The sequence below is a fragment of the Bipolaris zeicola genome, assembly GCF_000523435.1.
Source record: "Bipolaris zeicola 26-R-13 unplaced genomic scaffold scaffold_1, whole genome shotgun sequence".
In the NCBI taxonomy this organism is placed as follows: domain Eukaryota; kingdom Fungi; phylum Ascomycota; class Dothideomycetes; order Pleosporales; family Pleosporaceae; genus Bipolaris; species Bipolaris zeicola.
The window spans coordinates 190,143-211,893 of NW_006912050.1; the positions used below are offsets into that span (position 1 = coordinate 190,143).

The following is a 21,751-nucleotide window of genomic DNA, read 5'->3' on the forward strand; positions in this document are numbered from 1 at the left end:
GCAGCGACACGCAACCCAGGCTTTTTGTATAAGTAAACCTGCTGCTGTCCATCACTCAACACTACACTACACTAGGCGTGTTAGTGTGGCTGTGGCTTGCGATTGCTACGTATTTCTTGCGGGCCTCTGTCTTCCTGCCCTCGCATTCCCTTGTCTTCTTCAGCCTGCCATTCTTTTCTTGAACAAGAGTAGCACGTCTTCGCCTCCTTGGTTCCACTCGCTGCCATCATTGCAACACCACCATGGTCCAACAACGTACATGGCAGCACGCGCTGCAACTGGCTGCGACTGTCGGTCTCGCCGGTGCAGTTGCAATTCCAGAACCCACGGCTGTCCCAGCAAAGGTGGTTGAGGTCCGTGAGCCACTCGTCACTCCAGCCGCGGTCCGATTCGACAGCCGGATGAGCTACGTGCAGAGAGACATTATCGACGACATCAAGAGCGGCGTCGGGGGCTATGCGCAGTCCCTAGGCAGTGTGCTGGGTACAGACCTGCCCAGCTTCTTCACTGATGGTAAGCAAATCTTTCGGGGGTAGAGCGCGCTAGTAAAGCTTATGCTGACACTTCTTCCCCAGGCATTCCTGCTTGGTTCGAAGGCCTCCCCACTGGCTCCCAAGTCCTCAAGTCTCTCGACATTGGCGACGATGACCTAGCTTCGAAGCCCACTCAAGTCCTCAATATCCCTCCGTATGCGAACTGGACCGACCAAGGCTGGAACGTCCGCTTCCACGGCAATGTCTACAAGTTCCCAGATATCGATCAGAAAAAGGTCGATGATCTGGCCAATGTCTTTTTGATCGACACAAGCATCGACAAGCTGCCTCAGAACGAGCAGGAACAGGCACGCAACCTCACCCGCTCCATCTTCATTGTCCAGCAAGGCGACCAGAATGTTTCCATGAGCCTTGAGCCCTCGCCCATGCAAGGTGCCGACGGTGAGCCCGGTGGCGGTAACTCGGTCCAGGCACCTGGCGGAACCCAGTCCCTTACCCTTCCCTACGAGACTACCGAACTGGGCGACTTTGACGTCTTCGTACCCATCCAACTGAATGGCCTCACACCCGGTAACCAGACCAACAACGTTCAGCGCCTCAACGTTCATACCAATGGCACCGACAGCGGCAATGCCACTGCCTTCCTCGTCCCCCCTCAGGGTATCACCTTCATCTCGGATATTGACGACATTCTGCGTGTAACCAAGATCTACGAACCCAAGGAAGGTCTTCTCAACAGCTTCGCCCGCCCCTTTACTCCCTGGTTGAACATGCCCGAAATCTATGCCAACTGGTCGCGTACTCTTCCCAACAACACGCACTTCCACTACCTAACCACCACACCTGAGCAAGCTACTCGTCTCTACATGGACTTTATCTACAAGACCTACCCAGGAGGGTCCTTCGATACTCGCCCGCTCAACTTCTCCGACATCGAGGCCACACTCTCCATCCGTCAATACCTCCTCACCAAGGTTTTCGAGACATTCCCTCAGCGCAAGTTCGTTCTTGTCGCCGACACCTCAAACAGCGATGTCATGAAGGCCTACCCTAAGATGGCTCACGACTACCCCAATCAGGTTCAATGCATCTTCTTGCGCAACACGTCAGCCACTGACGACAAGATGTGGTTCCCCTACAACACCGAGGGCTTCAAGGGCTTGAACAGCCGCAGCTACATGTTCTTCCGCGAGCCAAATGACTTGATGGGTCTCGACATTGTCAACGGACAGTGCCTGAACGAGACGATCCCGCAGAACGTTACATTCTCCAGGCAAGCAGAAATTCTCGGCATCCATGGAGACAGTGCTGGCAGCAGGACTCAGGGTGGCTCAACGCTCGGCTTCGTTTGTGCCCTCTTTGCTGCTGTTGCTCTGTTGATTTAAGATGCACATGGATGACGACACAATCAATGTTGAATGAAATAAGCGTACATGAAGGATGGCGTTTTTTTGCTTGGTATACATGTGGCGTTGGGGTCTCTAGTGCAGCGCACTTGGTCTTTGTTGTTTCGGCCTTATTCTTCTCTTGTGTATAACATTGATCCTGTGCATGGTCGCAGTTGATAGTCTATGATACTACGATACTGGTTCACACTTCCCGTCCCACCCTTTTGTGACATGTGATCTCAAGTGACTACTGATTTTACCATGTTCCTCCCTACCCACACATGCTCTCCTCAAACCGCCTCGCAATCTCCAACATCTCAGCATCCAACCTCGATCCACTCAAAAACGTCACACTAAACGGCAACACACCCTCATCTTCCTCCTTTCCACTCAATTCCCCAACCGGATACGTCCCCGCCGGCACCGCAACGCCACACAAATCCAACACATTCCCACAATGCGTAAACTCGCCCAACACGCTATTCTTGGCAATCGGATCCTCCAGTACTTCGTCAATGCGCCAATGCGTCGGCGTCGTCGGCACAACAAGGACATCGATTCCATGGGCCGCATACGCAAACACGTCTTCTGCCTGGCGCGTATACAGTGTTTTGGCTTGTAAATCGCGATATGCATCTACGGCCGTGCTCTTTCTTTGCGTGACGGCATCCATTAGCTGTGCGGTGACTGGATGCAATCTCTCACGATTTTTCTCGAGAAAGTCGTTGGGGAGAGAGGCGAGGCGCTCGGAGACAAAGGTGCCTTCGTAGAGTAGATTGCCTGCTTTTTGGAAGGGGGACCAGGGTATCGGGGTGAGGATGCCGCCGAGGGATTGCAATTTCGATACTGTGGCGTTGAAGAGACGGCGTGTAGGGGCGGAGCAAACGGCGAGGGCTTCTTGGGGCGGGATTCCGAATTTGAAGGTTGAGGATTGGGGGCCGGTGCTGTTGATGTGGCGTTCAAACGCTAGTAGGGCTGGTTTCGAGTAAGGGTCTAGGGGGTCGTAACTTTCTAGCACTTGCCAGAGCGTACGGGCGTCTGGGATGGTTTTTGTAGCGAGGGCTATGCAGTCGAGGGAGAGACAGGCGGGCGTTATGCCGCGGAAGGAGATGGTGCCGCGTGTGGGTTTGAAACCTACGATGCCGTTTAGACCTGCGGGGACGCGCCCGGAGCCTGCGGTGTCGGTGGCGAGAGAGAAGGAAACGAGGTTGGCGGCTACGGAGACGGCGCTGCCGCTGCTGGAGCCGCCGCTTATGTACGAGGGGTGGTAGATGGAGTGGGGGATGCCGTAGGGACTGCGGCAGCCGACTAGGCCTGTGGCGAGTTGGTCGAGGTTCGTTTTGCCAATAAAGAGGGCGCCCTGGGAAATGACTTTTTCGTAGACGACAGCCGAGGTGGAGGGGATGTGGGCGAGAGGCGGGCAGGCGGTTGTGGTGGGGAGACCTGCGATGTCGATGCTGTCTTTGACGCTGAAGGGGATGCCAAAGAGAGGGGGGAGGGCGGTTCGGTCGGGGAATTTGGTGATTAGGTCTCGAGCAGCTTCCAGAGCGGATTCGAGGGGTTGGATGTGGATCCATACGGCTGGGTCGATCTTTTTGTATGCTTCGATTTTACGGTAGACTGCCTCAACGACAGTCAGGGGTGAAAGACCGTTCCTGTAGGCTCGTTGTAGACTGGATATTGTGAGGTCGCCATCGAATTCGGGCGGCGTTTGAGGAGGCGTAGATCCAAGTTGAATCTGCTTTGTGGAGAAAGGCTCAAGAGCCTCAACGAGGGGCTGTAGACTGCCGATGAAGCCGAAGAGGCCTTGCGACCAGTGAATCATGTCTAATGTTGGCTTCTTAAAGCATGCATCATTATATCCACTGGTTGCTTCTTCGATGCCGCAGCATTCGAAGCCGCGGTCGTTTGCTTCTCGAATGGTTGTAGCGAAGCAGCATTCTGTAGTGACGCCCGAAACAATCAAATGTGTGATGGCCCGCGCTTTGAGCTGATGTAGGATGGGCGTGTTCCAGAATGAGCCTTTGCCAGGTTTATCGATGATCACCTCGCCAGGTAGCGGCTTCAATTCATCAATAATATCGTGGCCGTATTCCCCTCTGGTCAACAGGCGACCCAGTTCCCCCTTGTCGCCAATGACTAGTTTGTGCTGGGTATTGCCAGGGGCTGCTTCTTGCCTAATGAGCTTTGATGAGGGGCAGTCTGAGAGGTCCGGTTTATGTCCTTCGCGTGTATGAAAAACGGCCATGCCTGCGCTTCGACATGCGTCAAGGAGTCGTTTGGTGGGCTCAATGGAAACTTGAACCGCTTCCAAGTTTCCACCCTGGATCTCACCGAATCCTTGGGGAAGTAGGAAGTCGCGCTGCATATCTATTATGAGCAATGCAGTGTGGTCCAAGGGAAAGGAAAAAGCGTATGGCTTTGCTTCAAAAGAGATCATGTTGGGTTTCGTATTTGTCTTTGCCATGGTGTCTGAGTGTAGGCGTTCACTTAAAATGGTCAAGATAACATTCAAGGAGAGAGACGAAATGTTCAGAATTAGCTGAATGGATGATGGTAATAAAAGTGCCCCAAGCTTGCAGCAAGGTGCTACATCTTTAGCATTCAACCCATGCTGAATAAAGATTGTCGTCTGCGAACTGCCCGAAAGCGGAGTATGCAGCGGGCCTACGGCGGGCGGCGGCGCGACAACTCTGGGGTCTTATCAGAACAGTGCCAACCCCAATTTAGTTTAGTGCATATTCTGATAAGCTCCCCTCGTGGATGCCCAAGTCAAGAGAAACCTGGCTTCTCACTCTACGGCTCATATCGACATGGCTCTATCGAAAATCATACAAATTCCCGCCCATGTTTCCTGGTGCCGAGATTTCCTATCTTGATAGACATGGGTTGTCAAGATGGACCCTCCAATGTGGATGTCCGCGGAAGCGGTCTTGATACGGGCGCCATGCTCTAGCCAAGTTGTCTTTGGTATTAAATCTATGGCGGATAGATGAGTCTGACCAAGGGTTTTGGTGTTTGGATTTTGTTCTTCACACTCGAACATACGCGATCATGTCAGTACTCAAGGCCAGGCTTGCACCTCACCTCCATCTGAGGGTTCCGTTCAAGAGTGGAAAGTATGGCTCACGCTGGTCGAATCAAGGTGCGTAGCCTCTCGAGACTTCCTGGCTTGCAACGATACTGATGGTCTACTCTATAAAAGATATGGATCCAATCCCTCCGGAACAGCGCACCTGGGGCGCTCTGGATTACTGGGCATACTGGTGTGCGGATATGCTAGCTCCTCCCCTGATTTCGACTGTCAGTAGTGTCATGGCTCTGGGATTCACAGCTAGAGAAACAATACCGATTGTCTTTTTCGGCTTTGCCATCTGTAGCGTGGTCATCACCCTCACTGCTAAGATGGGTGCTACGTACGCTGTTTCCTTTCCAGTCATTGTTCGCAGTGTTTTTGGAATGTATGGCTCAATCCCAGCCATTGCTATTCGATCTTTCGTTGCCATGATCTGGACTGCTATCCTCACAGTCCAAGCTAGCAACTACCTCCAGCGGTGCATCGAAGCCATATGGCCGAGTTTCATCACTTTTCCGAATCACCTGCCTGAGAGTGCTGGGATTGATTGTAAGTTACTATGTTTGCTGACAGGGTAACCAATTTCTAATGAAATATTAGCTGCTGGGTTGCTTTGCCTGTTCTTGTATTGGTTCCTACAAACTGGGCTAGCGCTCATGAAAATTTCCAAGTTGCGTGTTCTGTTTTGGATCAAGAGCATCGTAGTTCCCCCGACGTTTTTGGCATTGTTTATCTGGGCTGTTACAATCACAAAAGGGTGAGGTCCCTTTGAAATCCGAAGCAGCGTAATATACTAATGTGTTTGTCAGTGGCGGACCGCTCATCAAGGGAGAAATGAAATTGACTTCAACGTACATGAATACCGCCTACTCAGTGCTAAAAGGACTCAACGCTGTCATCGGGCTCTTCTCTTCGTTGGCAACCAACATGCCGGATTTTGGCAGGTTCTCCAAAAACCGGATGGCTGGCAACCATCAATTCCTTGCTCTTCCCATAATTGGGACGCTTGGAGCATTGACACCGATATTCGTCACTGACGCCCATTCATATCTATGGGGCGAGTTCGAATGGTACATGCCAAATGTCATTGCCAAGTTCGACTCCCGGGCAGCAAAATTTTTCGTATCTGCCAGCTTCCTCCTTGCAACCATCGGCAACCAGATTGCAGCGGGTACCTATCCATTCTCAAATGACGTATCAGGTATGATGCCCAAATACATCAACAATTTCAGGGCTACCGTCTTTCTATCAATCTTTTCCATTGCCTGCACGCCTTGGAATATTGTCAGGAATGCGTCAGGTTTACTTGCCTTCCTCAGCGGCTACTCCTGCCTTATGGGACCTCTTGCAGGCACAATGATCAGCGATTACTACCTTGTCAAGAAGAGTAAGCTCGACGTCGATCAGCTATACACCTCTCATGGTATCTACTGGTATGATTATGGCTGGAACTGGAGAGCCTGGGTGTCTTTTCTTACGGGTGTCGCGCCCCTCTTGCCGGGCTTTGCGAAAAGCATCGATGGTACACTTGAAATCAGTGGGGCATGGAAGATTTACACATTCGCGTGGGCCTTTGGAATTTGCCTCTCGACCTCCACACACTATGTGATTTGTACGTACATTTCTGTGCCAACAAATTCACTGGCTGAATTCGCTGTATATCCCCCACAGCTCGAAGATGTCGCATCGTCTGTTCTCGAAGGCGAAGAAGTCTCAACCAAGGAAACAACGGTTGCGAAAGCGAAGGAAGTAAAGCAAGTAGTTTAAATAATTATTACTAGAAATCTACGCCAGGAATAGTTTCGTCCTTGTGGAAAAATTGAGGCTGCATCAAAGAAAATTTTGTTCCTATGTTATCGTTTTTGCAATGCCCATGTCTTTGGCCACCATGAAGTTGACATTGCTCTTAGTGATATAGCTGATCAATCCCTGCTTGATCGGCGCTCTGGTTGGCTTGGCTTTTCCCGCTTCTTATCGCGTGCCTCAACGACCTCTCAATTAGTTCACTCTCATCGTTGATGGTCAAGCAGACGACCACTGGCTCAATGGTCTTCACTACGACGGTGGATAGTTAGATCCGACATGCACCAAGAATCAAGGTTGTTTTAATGAACTATGTTCGTAGCGTATTGGGGAGCACCAAAACAAGCTACCAGGCTTTGCTTGACCGGATATGAATCAGTCACAGCAACAATATCAACCGCAGACTAGGATCGCCAATGCCATCGGATTCCGTCTATCGCACAGAAGGCTGTATACCCCAAATCTTTACCAGCAGTCATGGAAATTATCCCGGATGAGATTTTCGCACCAAGCCAATTCTTCCCGCAAGCAATCAACTCCCAAAACGCTCCCAAAGCAAGATCACGACGCCCATGCGACCCTTGTCGTCGGCGCAAGTCACGATGCGAGAAACCAGATGATCATCAACCCTGCCTTCTGTGTCGCTTTCACCACCAGGAATGCACATTCAACGAGAACCCGCCACCGCGAAAACGACGAGCACTAACGATCAACGCCAGCCCAGAGCCCAGCGAACCTATCCCAAATCTATTGGCATACTCACCAAACAGTCGCAGGAGCAGTACTGCTGCGTCTACATCACCTCACAATGCGCCCGCGACGATCCGTCAGGATCCACCAATAGATGATTATGCGAACCTTCGTGGTCCCTCACTCCTGAAGAAGACACTGGGCTTGCAGACTGGTAGGCACAGCCGCCTTCTTGGGTCTACCTCAGAGTATGAAAAATACCTACTTGCATATGAACCAACTCAAGGCCTTCAAAATCCTGGTTCGTCTGCTGGACCATCTACGTTGAGGCGAGTGGAGGATATAGGCGCCACAACATTCATCACATTGCCCGATGTCGGCTCACTCAACCACCAGCATGATATCCCAGATCTAGATGCGATAGAAATATCTGTCGCACCTCACGGATCCCCTTTGATCCACCTATACTTCCGAATTGTCCACCCTAGCTTTCCTATCTTGCATAAGAAGGTCTTCCTAGAAAAGTATGCACGCACGCACAGGGAGTTTTCGCCACCTCTTCTTGCTGCAGTCTATCTCCTAGCCCTGGACTGGTGGTCGTATTCGAGTGAGTTGGCCTCACTACCGAAACCGGATGTGTCTTATCTCGAGGAGCTAGCCATGAGATCGTATTGTAATATTGTCCATCGGCCCAAGCTCTCGACCATACAGGCAGGTTTACTGCTTCTCCAGCGACACGAGGGGAATAGCTGGGCGATGACGACGCAACTTGTTGGCCTTGCTCAAGACATGGGTCTCCATCTCGACTGCACAGAATGGCACATTCCAGGCTGGGAGCGGGGGCTTCGAAAGCGCCTGGCGTGGGCTGTATACATGCAGGACAAATGGGGCTCTCTCATCCATGGCAGACCCTCGCACATCACACCATCAGACTGGGAGGCGCAACCACTCAACGAATGTGACTTCCCTGAAAATGCCGCAGATGAAGACGACGAAGACGGAAGCACAGAGGTGGAGAAAGGTCGCATCTTATTCTGCTACATGGTCGAGCTCACAAAGATTCTGGCAAGCATCCTAACAACCTTTTACACGATCAAGGCTGAACGCGAGTTTGCTTGCCATGCGAGTGAAGGCGTGCGCTCGCTTCTCGACACTGCAAAGCCGCTGCAGCTTGCCCTGCGTCAATGGTATGCCGACATGCCGCCAACCCTCAAAATGCAAGACATTGCTGCGAGAAAACTTTCCAGTGTAGGCTATCTTCACCTCGGCTATTATGCCGTCGAAATGACGTTACATCGGCGTATCATCCGCTCTTTGTCGTCGGCAGATGATGCAGAGCTGTGCTTCATCTGCCGGCAAGCAGCACAAACACGACTCACTTCGGCCATGAGATTTGTTCAGTCCCTGCGGCCTGAGCACCACCAATCATTCTGGTACTCTGCGTCAAAGTACAGCTTTGTCCTCATCGGTTCATTCATATCTCTCTTGTGGGTGACATCCAATACTGAGGACGAAGCAGCCCAGTACCGAAAGAAGCTAGATGAATACAAGTGGATGCTGCGCTTGTCGAGTAAATCAGCAGATTTTCTCGGGTCTGCACTGACGTTGCTCAACAATTCGACTGTCGCATTGGTAAATAAAGTGGCTGAAGATTTCGATACTCGCGGTGCAAAGACAGCCGGTCTGCTGGTGACGAGAGGTGCGACTTCTGCGGCAGCGGGCCTTGCTCATTTGGATACAGTTCGATCTACGCCTCCTGATTTAGCGCTCGCCGGGGCCGAGGTCCGTGACAGCACTAGAGGCACGCCTCTTGATGGAAACAGCATGGACGAGCACTCGTGGTTCCAAGCGCTGACGGAAGGCGAGTTCCATGGCGCATAACGGAGCACAAGATGGACTCATAGCAGTGTGAGTGAGTGTTGATGTGCCAATGCGGCATTTCGTAGAGTAAACTTTGTTTTGCTCCGAAGAAACGATCTGTCAAATCGAGACCTCGCATTGAATTGAATACATTGGAAAGAGTCCGAGTGCGATCGATTGGCCATGACCAACCTACTGGTGATGCATTTCAATTGTGCTTATTCACGAAGCGTATCTCTTGATTCGCCAACTCCCACATGGAACCCGGTTAGCCCCAGCCTCGAAAGAGTCAGGGTACCAAAGACAAAAGTCGGCGCGTCGGAATGTCGGAACACAGACGCCAGAGATCTTCCTTGGCCCAGGGCGAATCATCGTAAACAAGGCTGATTGACAAATGCGGACCCGCGATTCAAGTCTAGTGTAGCAATGAATGGGGGAGATGACAAGGAGTGCACCCATATACTTTGGCGCTGTAAACTTTACCACCTCTAAAATTACCAGAACAAAAGGCGCATCTAGCCTCACACGCAGAATGACGCAGAGAAATTTGAAGGGCTACATTTGTAATCTTCTCGTTACAGAGAGGACGAAGCGGAAAAAGCTGCAGCATGGCAGTTGATCGCACGTGCGTTGTAGTCAAGCCTTTGGGATCAAAGGACCCAAAGGCGTCTCTCTCCACCATCCTAAATCTGCTGGATGACTTAACCCACATCTCCACATCCCCCACCCCAAAACGAGGGGTAAAATAGACGTCAAAACAAAAACAAAATCTACCGAGATAATTAACATCCTATTGCGTAGCCAGGGCGTGAATCACGGAACCATACGTAAACCATTATCTGCACAACGTGCCAAAATCCCGCAAACATTTCTTTTTTTCCTAAGCCGTCCCGTTGAAAAGGAAAAAAAGCACTGCGGAGCTTTTTTCGCAAGAAACATCCGAGCGAAAACAAAAACAAAGGAACACACGCGCTTGGTTCACGAAATAGTTACCAAAAAGGAGCAAAAGACAGGATATCTGACGTCATTATTATCCGCCCACAAACAACTAGCAACATACGCTATCACTGCACCCACGGTTTCCATATACTTGCTTTATCCCGCACGACTCCCACATACGCAAGGAGCATAAGGCACAGACAGAGAAGAAGAAAAGGGGGAGAGGCGGACTACAAGCGGTCAAATCCCAGTTTAGTGAAGCGGAGAAATAAAATGCACCATGCGCTCATCACTTTCGCTCCTTCGCACCCTGTTTACTGGGAGGTAAAAGAAAAGATAACAACCCTGTTAGATGCACGATGTTTCCAGGGTACCGGGGTACCTAAAAAAACATGCAGGGTCCGTCACATCCGCAGCGCGCCGCCGGGTGTTCCTATTGGGTGAGGAGAAAGAAAAAAGAGGGAAGAGGGAGAGAGGGATAGGTGGTTATTGTGGTTAGCAATCCCCTGCTAAAAGAAGTGCCACGCGGACACAAAGGTTATTTCACGTGGTGGACAAAGGCAATAAAAGAATCAAGGAACGTATAGCACTAGAAACTTGGAAATCAAGGCATTTTAGAGAGAACATCAAAGTGTACAAACATTTATCATTACGATCGTAATTTGCTAAAACAGTAAAACTACATAGTAAAATGATGATTCAAGAACCTAGCAGTTCAAATCGCTGATGAATTAACCATCAGTAGTGGGGGGGTATCATCTTTTTTTCTCTCCTGATTTGAGCACTTCATTTCAGAACCCGTTGCGCCAGATATCCATGCGCCTTTGTGCCCGCTAAAAAAAATCGTATAAGCCATAGCCACGTTGCAGTTGTGAATACGTCAAACAAATATCAACAAGGTGATAGGTTGAAGAGGTATGAAAAACGTCATCGTAAAGGCTCGACCTCACGCCCAGGTCTTGGATGTATTGAGACCAAGCTCAAGATGCTGGGCGATAGCAGACGCAAAGTCGCCGCCTACATTTGACGAATGGCGGCGACGCTCACGGCGTATTTGGTGTTCTGCTTCCATGAGACGCTCCTGGATCCAGGCGCGCTGCTTTTCATCGTTGCGGATACAGTCGGTATTGAGGAGCTCAGTAAGAGTGGCCACAATCTGCTGGTTGATCTCAGCAAGCTTTTGAGACTCTTCCGTGTGTATGTCGTCGACACTGGTACGTGGGGTCGCGTTTGTCCTGGGGTTGATAGGGATTGGGTCACTCGCTGTTGGAAACGGCGAGGAGTACTTCGAGGACGTAGGAGATGACGAAAGAGATTGAAATTCGGGTGAGCTGGGAGTCATAGGTGCGTTGAAGGGAATCTCCATGGCCATACGGCGTTGGAGAGCTTCTTTCTGCGCGGAGAGCAGCATGTACTTTTGCATCGATTGATGCTGGACGCAAGTGTTAGTACATACTGCTTCATAGATTACCATAGATGCACTTACCCGACACAAAGCGGGCCTCGACATGGGGCTCATAGTGTCGTTCAACTTAGTATCGTCTGGCATTTGCATTGTTGGCGGTTTGCAAGGTTTGGTTTCTGATTGTGTGGGGATGTTAGGCCCTGATAGATATACTTCTTGACAATGCCAAGAGCGTTGCGTGGTGGGAGATCGGCAAGGCCCTAGAAAGGTGGGTACTAAAGCCTAATCAGTGTGTGGATCGAAGTGGAGCCGGGACGACAAGGTGATGCTGCTGTGAAGCCTTGGTGACGGTGACGCGCAAGCTGTGGGACGAGAGTGGTTTATGATGGTTTGATTCCAGAGATTGTTTGACAAAGAAGGACAACCTCAAGCTTTATGGCCATCAAGCAACTTAACTACTTTGCAACGAGAGCTGAGTAGGCCATGACGTCCAGTGGGGAGAGCCCATCCAAGACATGGCGCGGCTGAATCCGCCCTTCCAGGCTTTGAGCAGCCGCGCACGTTTCGAGCTACCCAGTTAGGATAGCCAGGGGCTTTCGGTGGGTGGTATTGTGATTGGTAGAGTCGTCCCTTTTGTTGATCTGCATGTGTTGTGAGGGGGCGGCTAAGCGAAATCACGTCACCGGTAGGGACTTGAATTAGGACCCTCGGAGTAGAATCGCGATCGTTCAAACAAGCCCACTGATAAGTCCCAACGAAGATCGTGATTGCGTGCTGTACCTGCATGGCTGTTGAGAAAAACGTTAGTGAGTTGCCTCTCACAGCTCAAAAAGTGAAGATAACGACACATATCTGTATGCAATTTTCTCAGTGCCATCACAATTCCATCATGGTGCGAAATTGCCCATGCGTTACAAGAGATGACGTCGGGCTAAAACCCGAATTATCCCAGCCGCACATCTCGACAAAGGACCCCTGGCATAGTTCAGACACGCCTCACAAATCACCATCAGCTTATCGAATAGATGCCCATGTAAGACATTCAGCTTGAGCTTCCAGCCAGGTTAGAGACATCCGGATCACTGAGCACAGCATCTGATTGCTACGATTGCAGGCCTACGTGATTATGGGGCGGAAATCAGGTTTGAACGCCACATTTGTGGCTCAGTCTCGCACGTGTGCCGGGTTCCGGCTTAGCGGTGACGTTCCTGTCCAACCCTTCAGCACTAATCATATTCCACGAATGAAGTGCCTCGGGTTGTGACCATAGACACGGCTTCTAGATGAAGGTCCAAATCCTTCGCTGATGCAACGTACCGCACGTCACATGAAAACGCCACGTTGGAGTCGCACATGGGTAATGAGGTCTGTAAAGGAATGTGCTGCAATCTAAGTGGTACGCGGTGATGCGATCAGGGAACCTGCATGGAATTCCCGGCTTTTCGTTTAGAGAGGCGTCCAATTTGCGAGCACCTGCAGATTTCGAAGTCCGTCACTTCCAGGTGTACGTGTCTTTCGGCATAGGCGTGTTTAGGCTGATAGAATGCTTTACGTCCAAAACCAAGCCTTGGTTGGATGGGAGTAGAACAACTGATGTAGTAATTTCGAAAGTCTCAAAAAGACGTACAAGAACGTCACTCTTCAGTTGCCTGTCGCTCCAACCAGAAACCTTTGCCATAGCTGATGACAATTTCCTGACCACGGGCAATGCCCTTTGCCCTTTTGCCACTTTTGCCAACACTGAGGACGAACACGCCGACTCGCTTCTCCACCTTGCCGTTTCCGCAGTCCACATGTATATCGCGAAACTCGGCATTGGGCGCGGACGAGACTCCTCGGTAGTCGTTGATGAAGCGGGCTTCGTTGCCCATCACCGACGCATCGACGCCGATACCGAGTTCTCGGTCTAGTGAGAGGTCGTAGTCGGATGTTTCATTGGTATCAGTCTGATCGTGAACATAGCCTAGATATGGCAGGATGAACGAGTCTGGGGGGAGCTGCTGGTTAGCACAGAGAGCATGTTGCCCAAACGCTGGATGAGCAGAGTCTGTGACTGGGGTAATCTTGACATTGGTGTATGGTCCACTAGGTTTGTAAATTGGTACATTGGGGTCCAGATGGAATTTTGGGAATACGACTGTCATGAGCTTCTCACGGGAGAGCTTCTTTGAGTATGAAGGGGCATGGAGGTAAATGGCATGTCCGTCCCATCCCTTTGGTACGGCGGGTTGGGTTCTTGGCATTCTACAACGGAGCCGGAGAGGCCGTCCGATGGCTAAGAGACTTGGAGGCGCGGTTGACACGTTAGTTTCCGGTGATGGCGGTGATGGCGTCTGAGCAGACAAGAGGTGTCGGAGGCAGATTCTGGATAGGTGGCGTTGGGGAAGAACAATGGCGTCCGGTGAGTTGGCAGCATGGAAGAGCAAGGCTGCTCGTGCTGCCTGAGGGGCGAGGGGCTCTTGCCTGGGCGGCGTGACTTCGAGACAGGGGGGCGACTAGCGCGCGCCTGGATTTCCCTCACCGTCAATACCACCTTCACCAACACGACGCTACGCCTCACCATTCTCACCGCGATTCGACACGCTTTGTTGGACCCAAGGAAATGACCACCGCTTGGGGTAAGTCCGCACATGGTAGTGGAGATCGAGATGCTCGTGTTACGCGGTGCACTATGTGCTGCTTAACATATTTCGATATAGGTAAGCCGATGCCGCGATCAATGCGTAAGAGCTTACTGCTACTGTAGCGCCCACTAGATCCATGCGCCGCTTGAGGCGATACTGGATGCGAGATTACACGGTTCCGCCTGAACGTGTTGCCGCTCGTCAGCCGGTGACGGGTCACGCCTGACCCGACTTACTGCAGAAGAAGCTTGTCAAAACGACTACAGCGTAGAAGCCACGCGCAACTACAGCCTTACTCTGACGTCTGACAAAAACCACTCACTCTACTTGGATATGTATATACAACGCTCCGCCAGGCTGCCACTGTTATGTATGTGCAACACAAGTGTTCATACGGCTATGTACCAGCAACCAGCGCATGTCGGTCGGTCCTTCGCTCGATTAGTCAAAGGTCTAGAAGCCTGCAGCGATGCAGGAACCCGTCAATATCCACTGGGAGCATGGGCCAATGACATTGCATCGACAGTTACAGACGGCTTGAATTCGCGCCCTCTCCTTTCAGCAGGTGGCTATTTTTGCGCGCACGCGGGGAGGTCCCTCGATATGTAAATGAGTGGACACAGCGAATCTCGGGGCTGACGGGCCTCGGGTGTGTCGCAATGCTAGCCCTTCGAGATGATCCCTCAACCGTCGCTTTGTTCAGGTGTTCAGTGATGGAGCCAAGAGCGGTGTGGCCTACAGATGCCACGACGCGTAACTGAATCCACTTGACCAAGACGCTCAACATTGGCGTCGCCCTCTTGCATGTTTGTGCAGCCCGCATCTCTGCCGTCCTGCGGCTGGCGACCATAAGCTTCAGGAGAATCGCGCCTAGTGGGTGATTGAGCAGATTCGGCGTGCACAAGTCGCTCACTAGCCGACAGGGCTCCCGAAAGAGTTAGCATGGGAGTCGAGATCCTGAGACGACATGAGTCGCTTGGTAGGGAGGATGTCAAGCTCATTTCGTTTCTTTCCAGCATCCTCGCCCTAATTGGCTCGCCCAGCACGTATCAATAAACGACTCATAACGGCGGCCAATGTCGACGCTATCCACCACCTCCCCCTATTCCGTACTGTTTCCACGCACAGCCCGCACCGCGGCGCTACCCCGACGCCACGCTAAAACTCTTGTGATGCTACCGAACGGAGACGGCCACGTCTAAGTGCCCCTGTTGATGGGGGTGAGCATTCTCGGCAAGGTCAGGTCGTGTACAGTTGTATATAATGTCTTCCCCGGCGGCCTCTTGAGTTTTTTCTCTACCACACACTCACTACACTCGCTAATACCCGGTTATCACCGATTACATTCGTTCTCTACGACCTCCTCCGCCCCTACTTAATACCAACCGTATTTAATACCAACCCCCTCAACACTCAAGATGCGTTCCTTCGCCGTTGTTGCTGGCTTCGCCGCCGTTGCCCTTGCTGCTCCTCACTACGAGGCTTACCCTGCCGAGTCCTCTCCTGCTGCTGCCTACCCAGCCAGCTCTCCTCCCGCCGCCTACCCAGCCAGCTCCGCTCCTGCTGGTTACCCGGCTAGCTCTGCTCCCGCTGGTTACCCTGCCAGCTCTGCTCCTGCCGGCTACCCTGCCAGCTCTGAGGAGGCCTACCCCGCTGAGACTCCCTCTTCCCCTGCTGGCTACCCTGCTGTCACCCCCTCGGCTCCCGCTGTCACCACCACCGAGGTCATCTCTGCTACCACCTACGTCTGCCCCGAGGAGACCACCATCACCTACGGACCCAGCACCTACACCGTCCCCGCTAGCGGCACCCTGAGCATCCCTCAGTACACCGCTACCTACGTCCACACCCCGGTGCCTTCCGTCCCGGCTCCTGCCAAGTCCACCCCCGCTGTCCCCGTCCCTGCCGTCAGCAAGCCCGCCTACACTCCTCCTGCCTACTCCGCCGTTCCCCCGGCTCCTCACTACCCTGCCACCAACGGCTCCACCCCCGTTGTCCCCGCCGCCGGCACCGCCACTGGCAGCGTCCCCACCCCCACCAAGACTGCTCCTCCCCAGTTCACTGGTGCCGCCGGCAAGGCCACCGTTGGCTTCTTCGCCATCGCTGGTGCCGTCGCTGCTTTCTTGTAAGCACCTCGCTCTTGAGTGGTTTGTTGTGACATGACTTGTCGTGTCGCTACTGTCTATTCTTGAGTTCGGAAAGAGGAGGGTGATTAACAATATGGCTTCACGGGTTACGACTTTAACTCTGCATCACGATTCAGTCCAGGATTGGGAGCGCCTTGGTTGTTGTACGAACCCCTGCTTCCTTGCGCAATTCTGTCGCAGCAGCATTTCGATGGAGATATAATACTTGGTATTGTAATACGCATTGGTTGGAATGCTTAGTCGCCCTATGGAGGGAGTCGTGTGGTCCAGGTGGCCTTTCTTGTTCATAGATTCTTTGGCTGTATTTTGAAAAGAATAGGCAACACAATTAACAGTAGACCACCTACATTATACCTTTGGATCTATCTCCTATTCTCTGCTTGTGATGTCTTGACTTTTGTGATTGTTCAATCTTGGTGACGTTTGCACTTCCGCTCTTCTCCCAGTCCCCCGATCTGACCGCCCTTTTCTTCGGCCATCCTTGACTTCACTCGATCCTAAACGCACCCCTATGCCGAAATAGTCGATATCCCCGGCCCGCCAGCAAGACATCTCCGCTCAATTCAATTCGCCGCAACCTCCCCCCTACTAGATACTTGTCCTACCCGTCTGTCCACAGCCGGCAACAGCTCGCTCACCCATGTAATGCTAATATACAACCAAGGCCAGTTACTTCCTTACCTACCCTCGGTGCTTACTCGCCTCTTCTCCTCTCTACCCCATCCCCTTCCGAGCGAGCCACCGCGTTTGTCTCAAGTTCAGGCACCAACGAAGCGGAAAAATCTCCCCGAGATGAACGGCAAGGACGTGGATTACGTGCAAATCAAAAGGGAATGAAGTTGGTTAGTTAGGTTCTAACATCATGTCACAGGTGTACAGTTGAAGTAAGCTTTTTTTGTTTTTTTTTCAACTCGGACATGTGTGTACCCTTTTGTTTTCTTTTCTGTTGTTTGTTTGTTTTGATTTTATTTTTCCGGGAGAAAGGTGACGTAGGGGGGGGGGACACGGGACGGAAGAAATGTCCCCTCCCTTCTTATTCTTTTTTGTTGGGCGCAGATGCAGGTGCAGGGCGGCGGGTGGATGAGGCGTTGAGGTGGGGGGTGCGTAGGCAGGGTAAAGGGTGGCGGTGTGCGTTGATAGGTGTGTGTGGGTGTGTGTGGGTGTGATTTGCATAACTTGTGTATCTATGACTTGCATGCATACGTACAGTATGTGAGGTATTATACAACTATCGAGCAGTTACTATAGCTATACGACAATATAGCTCATATGAAAGTATGGCCAGTAGATGGGCTTGCTGGGCAAGGCCGCGGTGCGAGTATCTATCCATCTGGCTAGTTAACTGCCGAGCGGAACAATACCGTCTTCTTCGGCGGTTTTTTTTTCTTGGGGGAGATTTGGCGTAGAGATTGTTGGACAGGCGTGGATTACCGCTTTTCGGGGCTTGGTCGCGACGATGGTAAGTTAGTGCTTATACTACTATGCTTCATTTTCTGGGATTGGAGGGTCGATGATACGTCCGTTGTTTAATGCCTTGGGCTGGTTGTTGTGGAAGACGCAGGTACAGGGTTGATGTCACATGTGTGATGGGATTAGGAGATGAGGTTGTTGTATCTTGAACTCTAACTAGTAATCGGATGTTTTTGGGGAAGTGGTAGTACGAAGGCGCGCACCCTGGTCCCCTTGATCCCCCCCCCACATCACAAACGCATCCTACGTACTCCAACTAATTCTCCTCCTGGATTTCAACACACGCATGGTAGTTCTTCATACAAGGGCGCTTCACTTAATTCGGCGAACCTTGTCGGCACCTCGCACCGCTCTTGCCACAATCGCTCGCAACGCCGTAGTCGCAGCATCCTCCGCTTGAGTTGCACTGGTATGCGTGGGTACTGACGCGCTTGGTGCGTATCGCATACGTGCCGGCGCCGACGACGCAGTTACCGCAGTAGACGCCTGCAGCAAGGCCGCTGACACAGGCGCAGCCGTTGTAGCTACATGCTCGTTTGTCAAGAGGGAGACTGTCGCGGTTGCTCAGGGTGGGGTTGCTGTTAGCCTCTGGTGATGGCGAGGCAAGTGCCGTAATGGCGAATAGTAGAGAGAGGGTGTATTGGAAATGCATTGTTTATTTTTTTTCTTCCTTCCTGGGCGTAAATCTTGGGAATTGGTGAGTATCGAGATCAAAGGGTGAGTCAGCTAGATAAAGTGTTTATTGTTTGCTATGCGGGACGGGAACGACGTTGCTGTTCACAAGTATCGATTTGGAGTACAAACGCTGATTGGATGTGTCGTCGTATTCTTCGCTTTCGAGCTGCAAGCCACCAATTTTTCAGCTGAACGTTGCTAGTTAGATCGTGCCGCTCTCAATATATTTCAGCTGGAAACCCGGGTTCCAGTAGATCGTGTCCTTGCTGTGACGTTGATCGTGTGGAGTTTTCCATAGCATCTTTTACACCTTCCAATTAAAGCCTTGGTCTCGAATCAACGACAGTAATACGATTAACACAGGCCTGTGTTGACCATATCGCGACACTCTCGATCCCACCGGTTAAAAAAAGCGTTGCGTTGAGTCACCATTCTAATTCCTTAGCACCCATGTTGATGCACGACATGTACTTCATTACTTTTCTGTCCCCTGGAAATACAAAACATCACCTTTAACGAAGCCATCTCCAACACCTGTTTCTTGTCCCCAAACTACACGGACTTCCCCATACATGTACATTTCAAATATAAACATTCCGTGTACATGCATGAATCGCCTTGAGTGAGGCTAGGTCTATGACTTGATTGTTTTGCATCTATTTAGTGTACATCATGTCACAATATTTTTTTTTCCTCCGAAAACGACGGACCGCCCCCCCCCCCCAAAAAAAAACTACCGGAATCGGGATATTTAAAAAAAATTAGGCTAGATCGATAGGCATAACCGAAACGTACATACTCATGTAACTACTTGCATTGACCTTCAAACACATTTACACCTGCACCATTGAATCTGTTGTGTAGAACAATACGTTTCTACACGCAACCCAAAGAAGACGAAAAGAAAATATTGGAAGTCTCCATGTCCAACTACTCTATTATTTGATTTTCCAAAGTTGGAAAAAAGTGACATAGAATCGTCAAGTTAACATCTAACATCGCTTTAAAACATGTCACACTCGTTGCCACCATTTCACGCAACCCATACATTGTCATGTGCGGTTGAACCGTAAAAGCACATCATCGGTCCTGACTTCTTCTTCTTCTTCTTCTTCTTCTCAGATAACACAAAGATCCCTATACACCCCACCATCGCAGAGTGCAAGCAATGAACAAGAAACCATTGATCTAGGTAATCTACCTCATACCATCTTATCTTGGAAAAAAAAGGACTTTGGTCTAAGTAAAAAGAGAGAGAGAGAGACCCTTCTATACCCGGAATCACTTGCAGAAAAAAAATGGACGCCAGAAAACGCCATCGTACATGACCTCGTAACCAAGCGTAACCCACCCTCTCACGTGCATGGTAAAGCCTACAAGAGCGTATCACCGAGTGCACACCTAACAATCGACACACCGGCACGCACAGTATCGCCTGCACCCTCGGCGTCAAGGCTAGGATTGACCTCGACAAGATCAAGCGCAATCAGCGAGCCCGTCTCGGCAACGCACTCGGCGATGAAGTCGCCTTCTCTTAGCGTGAGACCGCCACGGACAGGCGTACCGGTGCTGGGTGCCCACATGGGATCGAGGGCGTCGACGTCAAAGGAGAGGTGGATGGGGGTATCGCTTCCGATCCAGCCCAGCGCCATATCCATGACCTTGCCGATGCCGTGCCTGTTGCAAAGAGAGGGAGGATATTAGCCACGGTACATTCAAATGCGGAGTCAGAAACTTACCTGTCGATATCGTGCATAGAAAACGCCTTGATGCCATGCTCTCTCAGAATCTTCTTCTCTCCCTTGTCGATATCCCGTAGACCAATGTACACAAGCTTTTTCAAGCTGAGTCGATGCTCCTCTTTGATCCACCCGAAAACATCGTCGCGGTCTTCAGTCGCAAGGCCCGTTAGGAAAGAAACAGGCATGCCGTGAATATTACCGCTGTCAGACGTCTCAGGCGTGTTAATATCAGCATGGGCATCGACCCAGATGACTGCGATTTCCCTGCCGAGACGCTCGCGGATGGCTTTTGCGGTACCGGAAATGGTGCCGATGGCGATGGAATGGTCGCCGCCGAGGGTGAGGACGAGCTTGCCGTCTTTGGCGTGCTTGTACACCTGGTTGCTGACTTCGCGGGTTACGGCGCTGGCGAACTTGGGGCGCTTCATGCCTCGGTAGTCAGGGTCCTCGGTTGGCTGGAGCTCAGAGTAGTTGTGGACTTGGCCGTCGTAGGTGACGTTGTACTCTAGGTCTTCTTCTAGCTGCTTGATGAGGCCGTTTTCGATGAGGGCCATGGGGGCGGCATCGACACCAGCTTTGGGCTGGACATGGTGTTGTTAGTTGCTGGTACAGTGTACGTGTAAGATTGTTGTGTAAGAAAGGCTTACCTGACCGCCACTGAAGCCGACCGCGACGATACCCAGCTCATGCCGACTAGGCAAGAAGTTGGGCTGTTTTGTTGGTGCAGAAGTCATTTTTATTTACTGAAAAGGTATGTTAATACGGTCGTTCACAGTGTTTTGTGCAGGAGAGTCGAGTGTGCAGAATGTTTGTTGTTCAAAGTTCTTTGTTGCGGAAGTGCGACTCGGAAACCTCCAGCTTGCCAAAAGAAAAGAAAAGAGATAAAACAAGACCACGTCTGAACGCAGGAGCATGGAGGTCTTACCTGGCGTTGATTTGCTTTAGTACGGCAGGACACGATATATAGTGGGGGGATTTCAAAAGATGCTAAAGTAGCTGTCCAAATATACAAGACTCCTCTACCAAGACTCAAGTCTAAGGTATTCAACAAGATAAATAAATAAAAAGGAAACCGCGAGATGCGAAGATAACACGACAACAAAAGCAGGGCAGAGACGCGGGGCGCCCTTTTTATCTCTGGCACGGGTCTCGGTTGTTAGGTAATTATGTGTCGCTGATTTTTCGTGGCCATCGTGTACACCTGTACTTAGGGGAAGAGCAACTTGAGGCTCTCGTCAAATTTATCACTTAGGGGAAGTAGTCGGGCCCGGAAGGTCTGGTAACAGATGGTGCGGGCCCACCACTAAGCAAGAGGGCCGAGGCAAGCCATGTCGCTTTAGGTAGGTGGCATGTTTGATCACTTTTGTAGAGAGGGCTAGAAAGCCGAGGAAACACAAAAGTGCTTGGGATATGCGCAAATGGAACAGAGCATGTATGT

At 51.2% G+C, this 21,751-nt stretch overlaps 11 protein-coding genes across 11 annotated transcripts; 5 read left to right on the plus strand and 6 right to left on the minus strand.

The window, feature by feature from the left end:
- Nucleotides 1-242: 242 nt before the first annotated feature.
- COCCADRAFT_31863 (uncharacterized protein) lies at nucleotides 243-1,879 on the plus strand (the record flags this gene model as incomplete). Its single annotated transcript, XM_007708336.1, has 2 exons — nucleotides 243-513; nucleotides 576-1,879. The coding sequence occupies 2 exons, from the start codon at nucleotides 243-245 to the stop codon at nucleotides 1,877-1,879; spliced, it is 1,575 nt and encodes a 524-aa protein (XP_007706526.1).
- Nucleotides 1,880-2,153: 274 nt separating this feature from the next.
- COCCADRAFT_31864 (uncharacterized protein) lies at nucleotides 2,154-4,349 on the minus strand (the record flags this gene model as incomplete). The annotated part of the gene is made up of 1 exon (XM_007708337.1): nucleotides 2,154-4,349. The coding sequence occupies one exon, from the start codon at nucleotides 4,347-4,349 to the stop codon at nucleotides 2,154-2,156; it is 2,196 nt and encodes a 731-aa protein (XP_007706527.1).
- A 189-nt stretch (nucleotides 4,350-4,538) lies between these two features.
- Nucleotides 4,539-4,838, plus strand: COCCADRAFT_81197 (uncharacterized protein; the record flags this gene model as incomplete). The annotated part of the gene is made up of 1 exon (XM_007708401.1): nucleotides 4,539-4,838. One exon carries the CDS (start codon nucleotides 4,539-4,541, stop codon nucleotides 4,836-4,838), a length of 300 nt encoding a protein of 99 aa, XP_007706591.1.
- Nucleotides 4,839-4,936: 98 nt separating this feature from the next.
- COCCADRAFT_21561 (uncharacterized protein) lies at nucleotides 4,937-6,725 on the plus strand (the record flags this gene model as incomplete). The annotated part of the gene is made up of 4 exons (XM_007708312.1): nucleotides 4,937-5,027; nucleotides 5,088-5,507; nucleotides 5,559-5,715; nucleotides 5,768-6,725. The coding sequence occupies 4 exons, from the start codon at nucleotides 4,937-4,939 to the stop codon at nucleotides 6,723-6,725; spliced, it is 1,626 nt and encodes a 541-aa protein (XP_007706502.1).
- Nucleotides 6,726-7,238: 513 nt separating this feature from the next.
- COCCADRAFT_21562 (uncharacterized protein) lies at nucleotides 7,239-9,332 on the plus strand (the record flags this gene model as incomplete). Its single annotated transcript, XM_007708313.1, has 1 exon — nucleotides 7,239-9,332. One exon carries the CDS (start codon nucleotides 7,239-7,241, stop codon nucleotides 9,330-9,332), a length of 2,094 nt encoding a protein of 697 aa, XP_007706503.1.
- A 1,864-nt stretch (nucleotides 9,333-11,196) lies between these two features.
- On the minus strand, nucleotides 11,197-11,769 carry COCCADRAFT_31867 (uncharacterized protein; the record flags this gene model as incomplete). Its single annotated transcript, XM_007708338.1, has 2 exons — nucleotides 11,197-11,682; nucleotides 11,737-11,769. 2 exons carry the CDS (start codon nucleotides 11,767-11,769, stop codon nucleotides 11,197-11,199), a joined length of 519 nt encoding a protein of 172 aa, XP_007706528.1.
- Nucleotides 11,770-13,289: 1,520 nt separating this feature from the next.
- On the minus strand, nucleotides 13,290-13,898 carry COCCADRAFT_31868 (uncharacterized protein; the record flags this gene model as incomplete). Its single annotated transcript, XM_007708339.1, has 1 exon — nucleotides 13,290-13,898. One exon carries the CDS (start codon nucleotides 13,896-13,898, stop codon nucleotides 13,290-13,292), a length of 609 nt encoding a protein of 202 aa, XP_007706529.1.
- A 907-nt stretch (nucleotides 13,899-14,805) lies between these two features.
- COCCADRAFT_81057 (uncharacterized protein) lies at nucleotides 14,806-15,310 on the minus strand (the record flags this gene model as incomplete). Its single annotated transcript, XM_007708402.1, has 2 exons — nucleotides 14,806-15,102; nucleotides 15,182-15,310. Coding segments are annotated over 2 exons (426 nt in total), but the record flags the coding sequence as incomplete, so codon positions are not given.
- Nucleotides 15,311-15,697: 387 nt separating this feature from the next.
- COCCADRAFT_81274 (uncharacterized protein) lies at nucleotides 15,698-16,408 on the plus strand (the record flags this gene model as incomplete). The annotated part of the gene is made up of 1 exon (XM_007708403.1): nucleotides 15,698-16,408. One exon carries the CDS (start codon nucleotides 15,698-15,700, stop codon nucleotides 16,406-16,408), a length of 711 nt encoding a protein of 236 aa, XP_007706593.1.
- A 1,804-nt stretch (nucleotides 16,409-18,212) lies between these two features.
- On the minus strand, nucleotides 18,213-18,548 carry COCCADRAFT_248 (uncharacterized protein; the record flags this gene model as incomplete). Its single annotated transcript, XM_007708291.1, has 1 exon — nucleotides 18,213-18,548. One exon carries the CDS (start codon nucleotides 18,546-18,548, stop codon nucleotides 18,213-18,215), a length of 336 nt encoding a protein of 111 aa, XP_007706481.1.
- Nucleotides 18,549-19,944: 1,396 nt separating this feature from the next.
- On the minus strand, nucleotides 19,945-21,047 carry COCCADRAFT_31872 (uncharacterized protein; the record flags this gene model as incomplete). The annotated part of the gene is made up of 3 exons (XM_007708340.1): nucleotides 19,945-20,248; nucleotides 20,311-20,894; nucleotides 20,961-21,047. The coding sequence occupies 3 exons, from the start codon at nucleotides 21,045-21,047 to the stop codon at nucleotides 19,945-19,947; spliced, it is 975 nt and encodes a 324-aa protein (XP_007706530.1).
- Nucleotides 21,048-21,751: the final 704 nt, after the last annotated feature.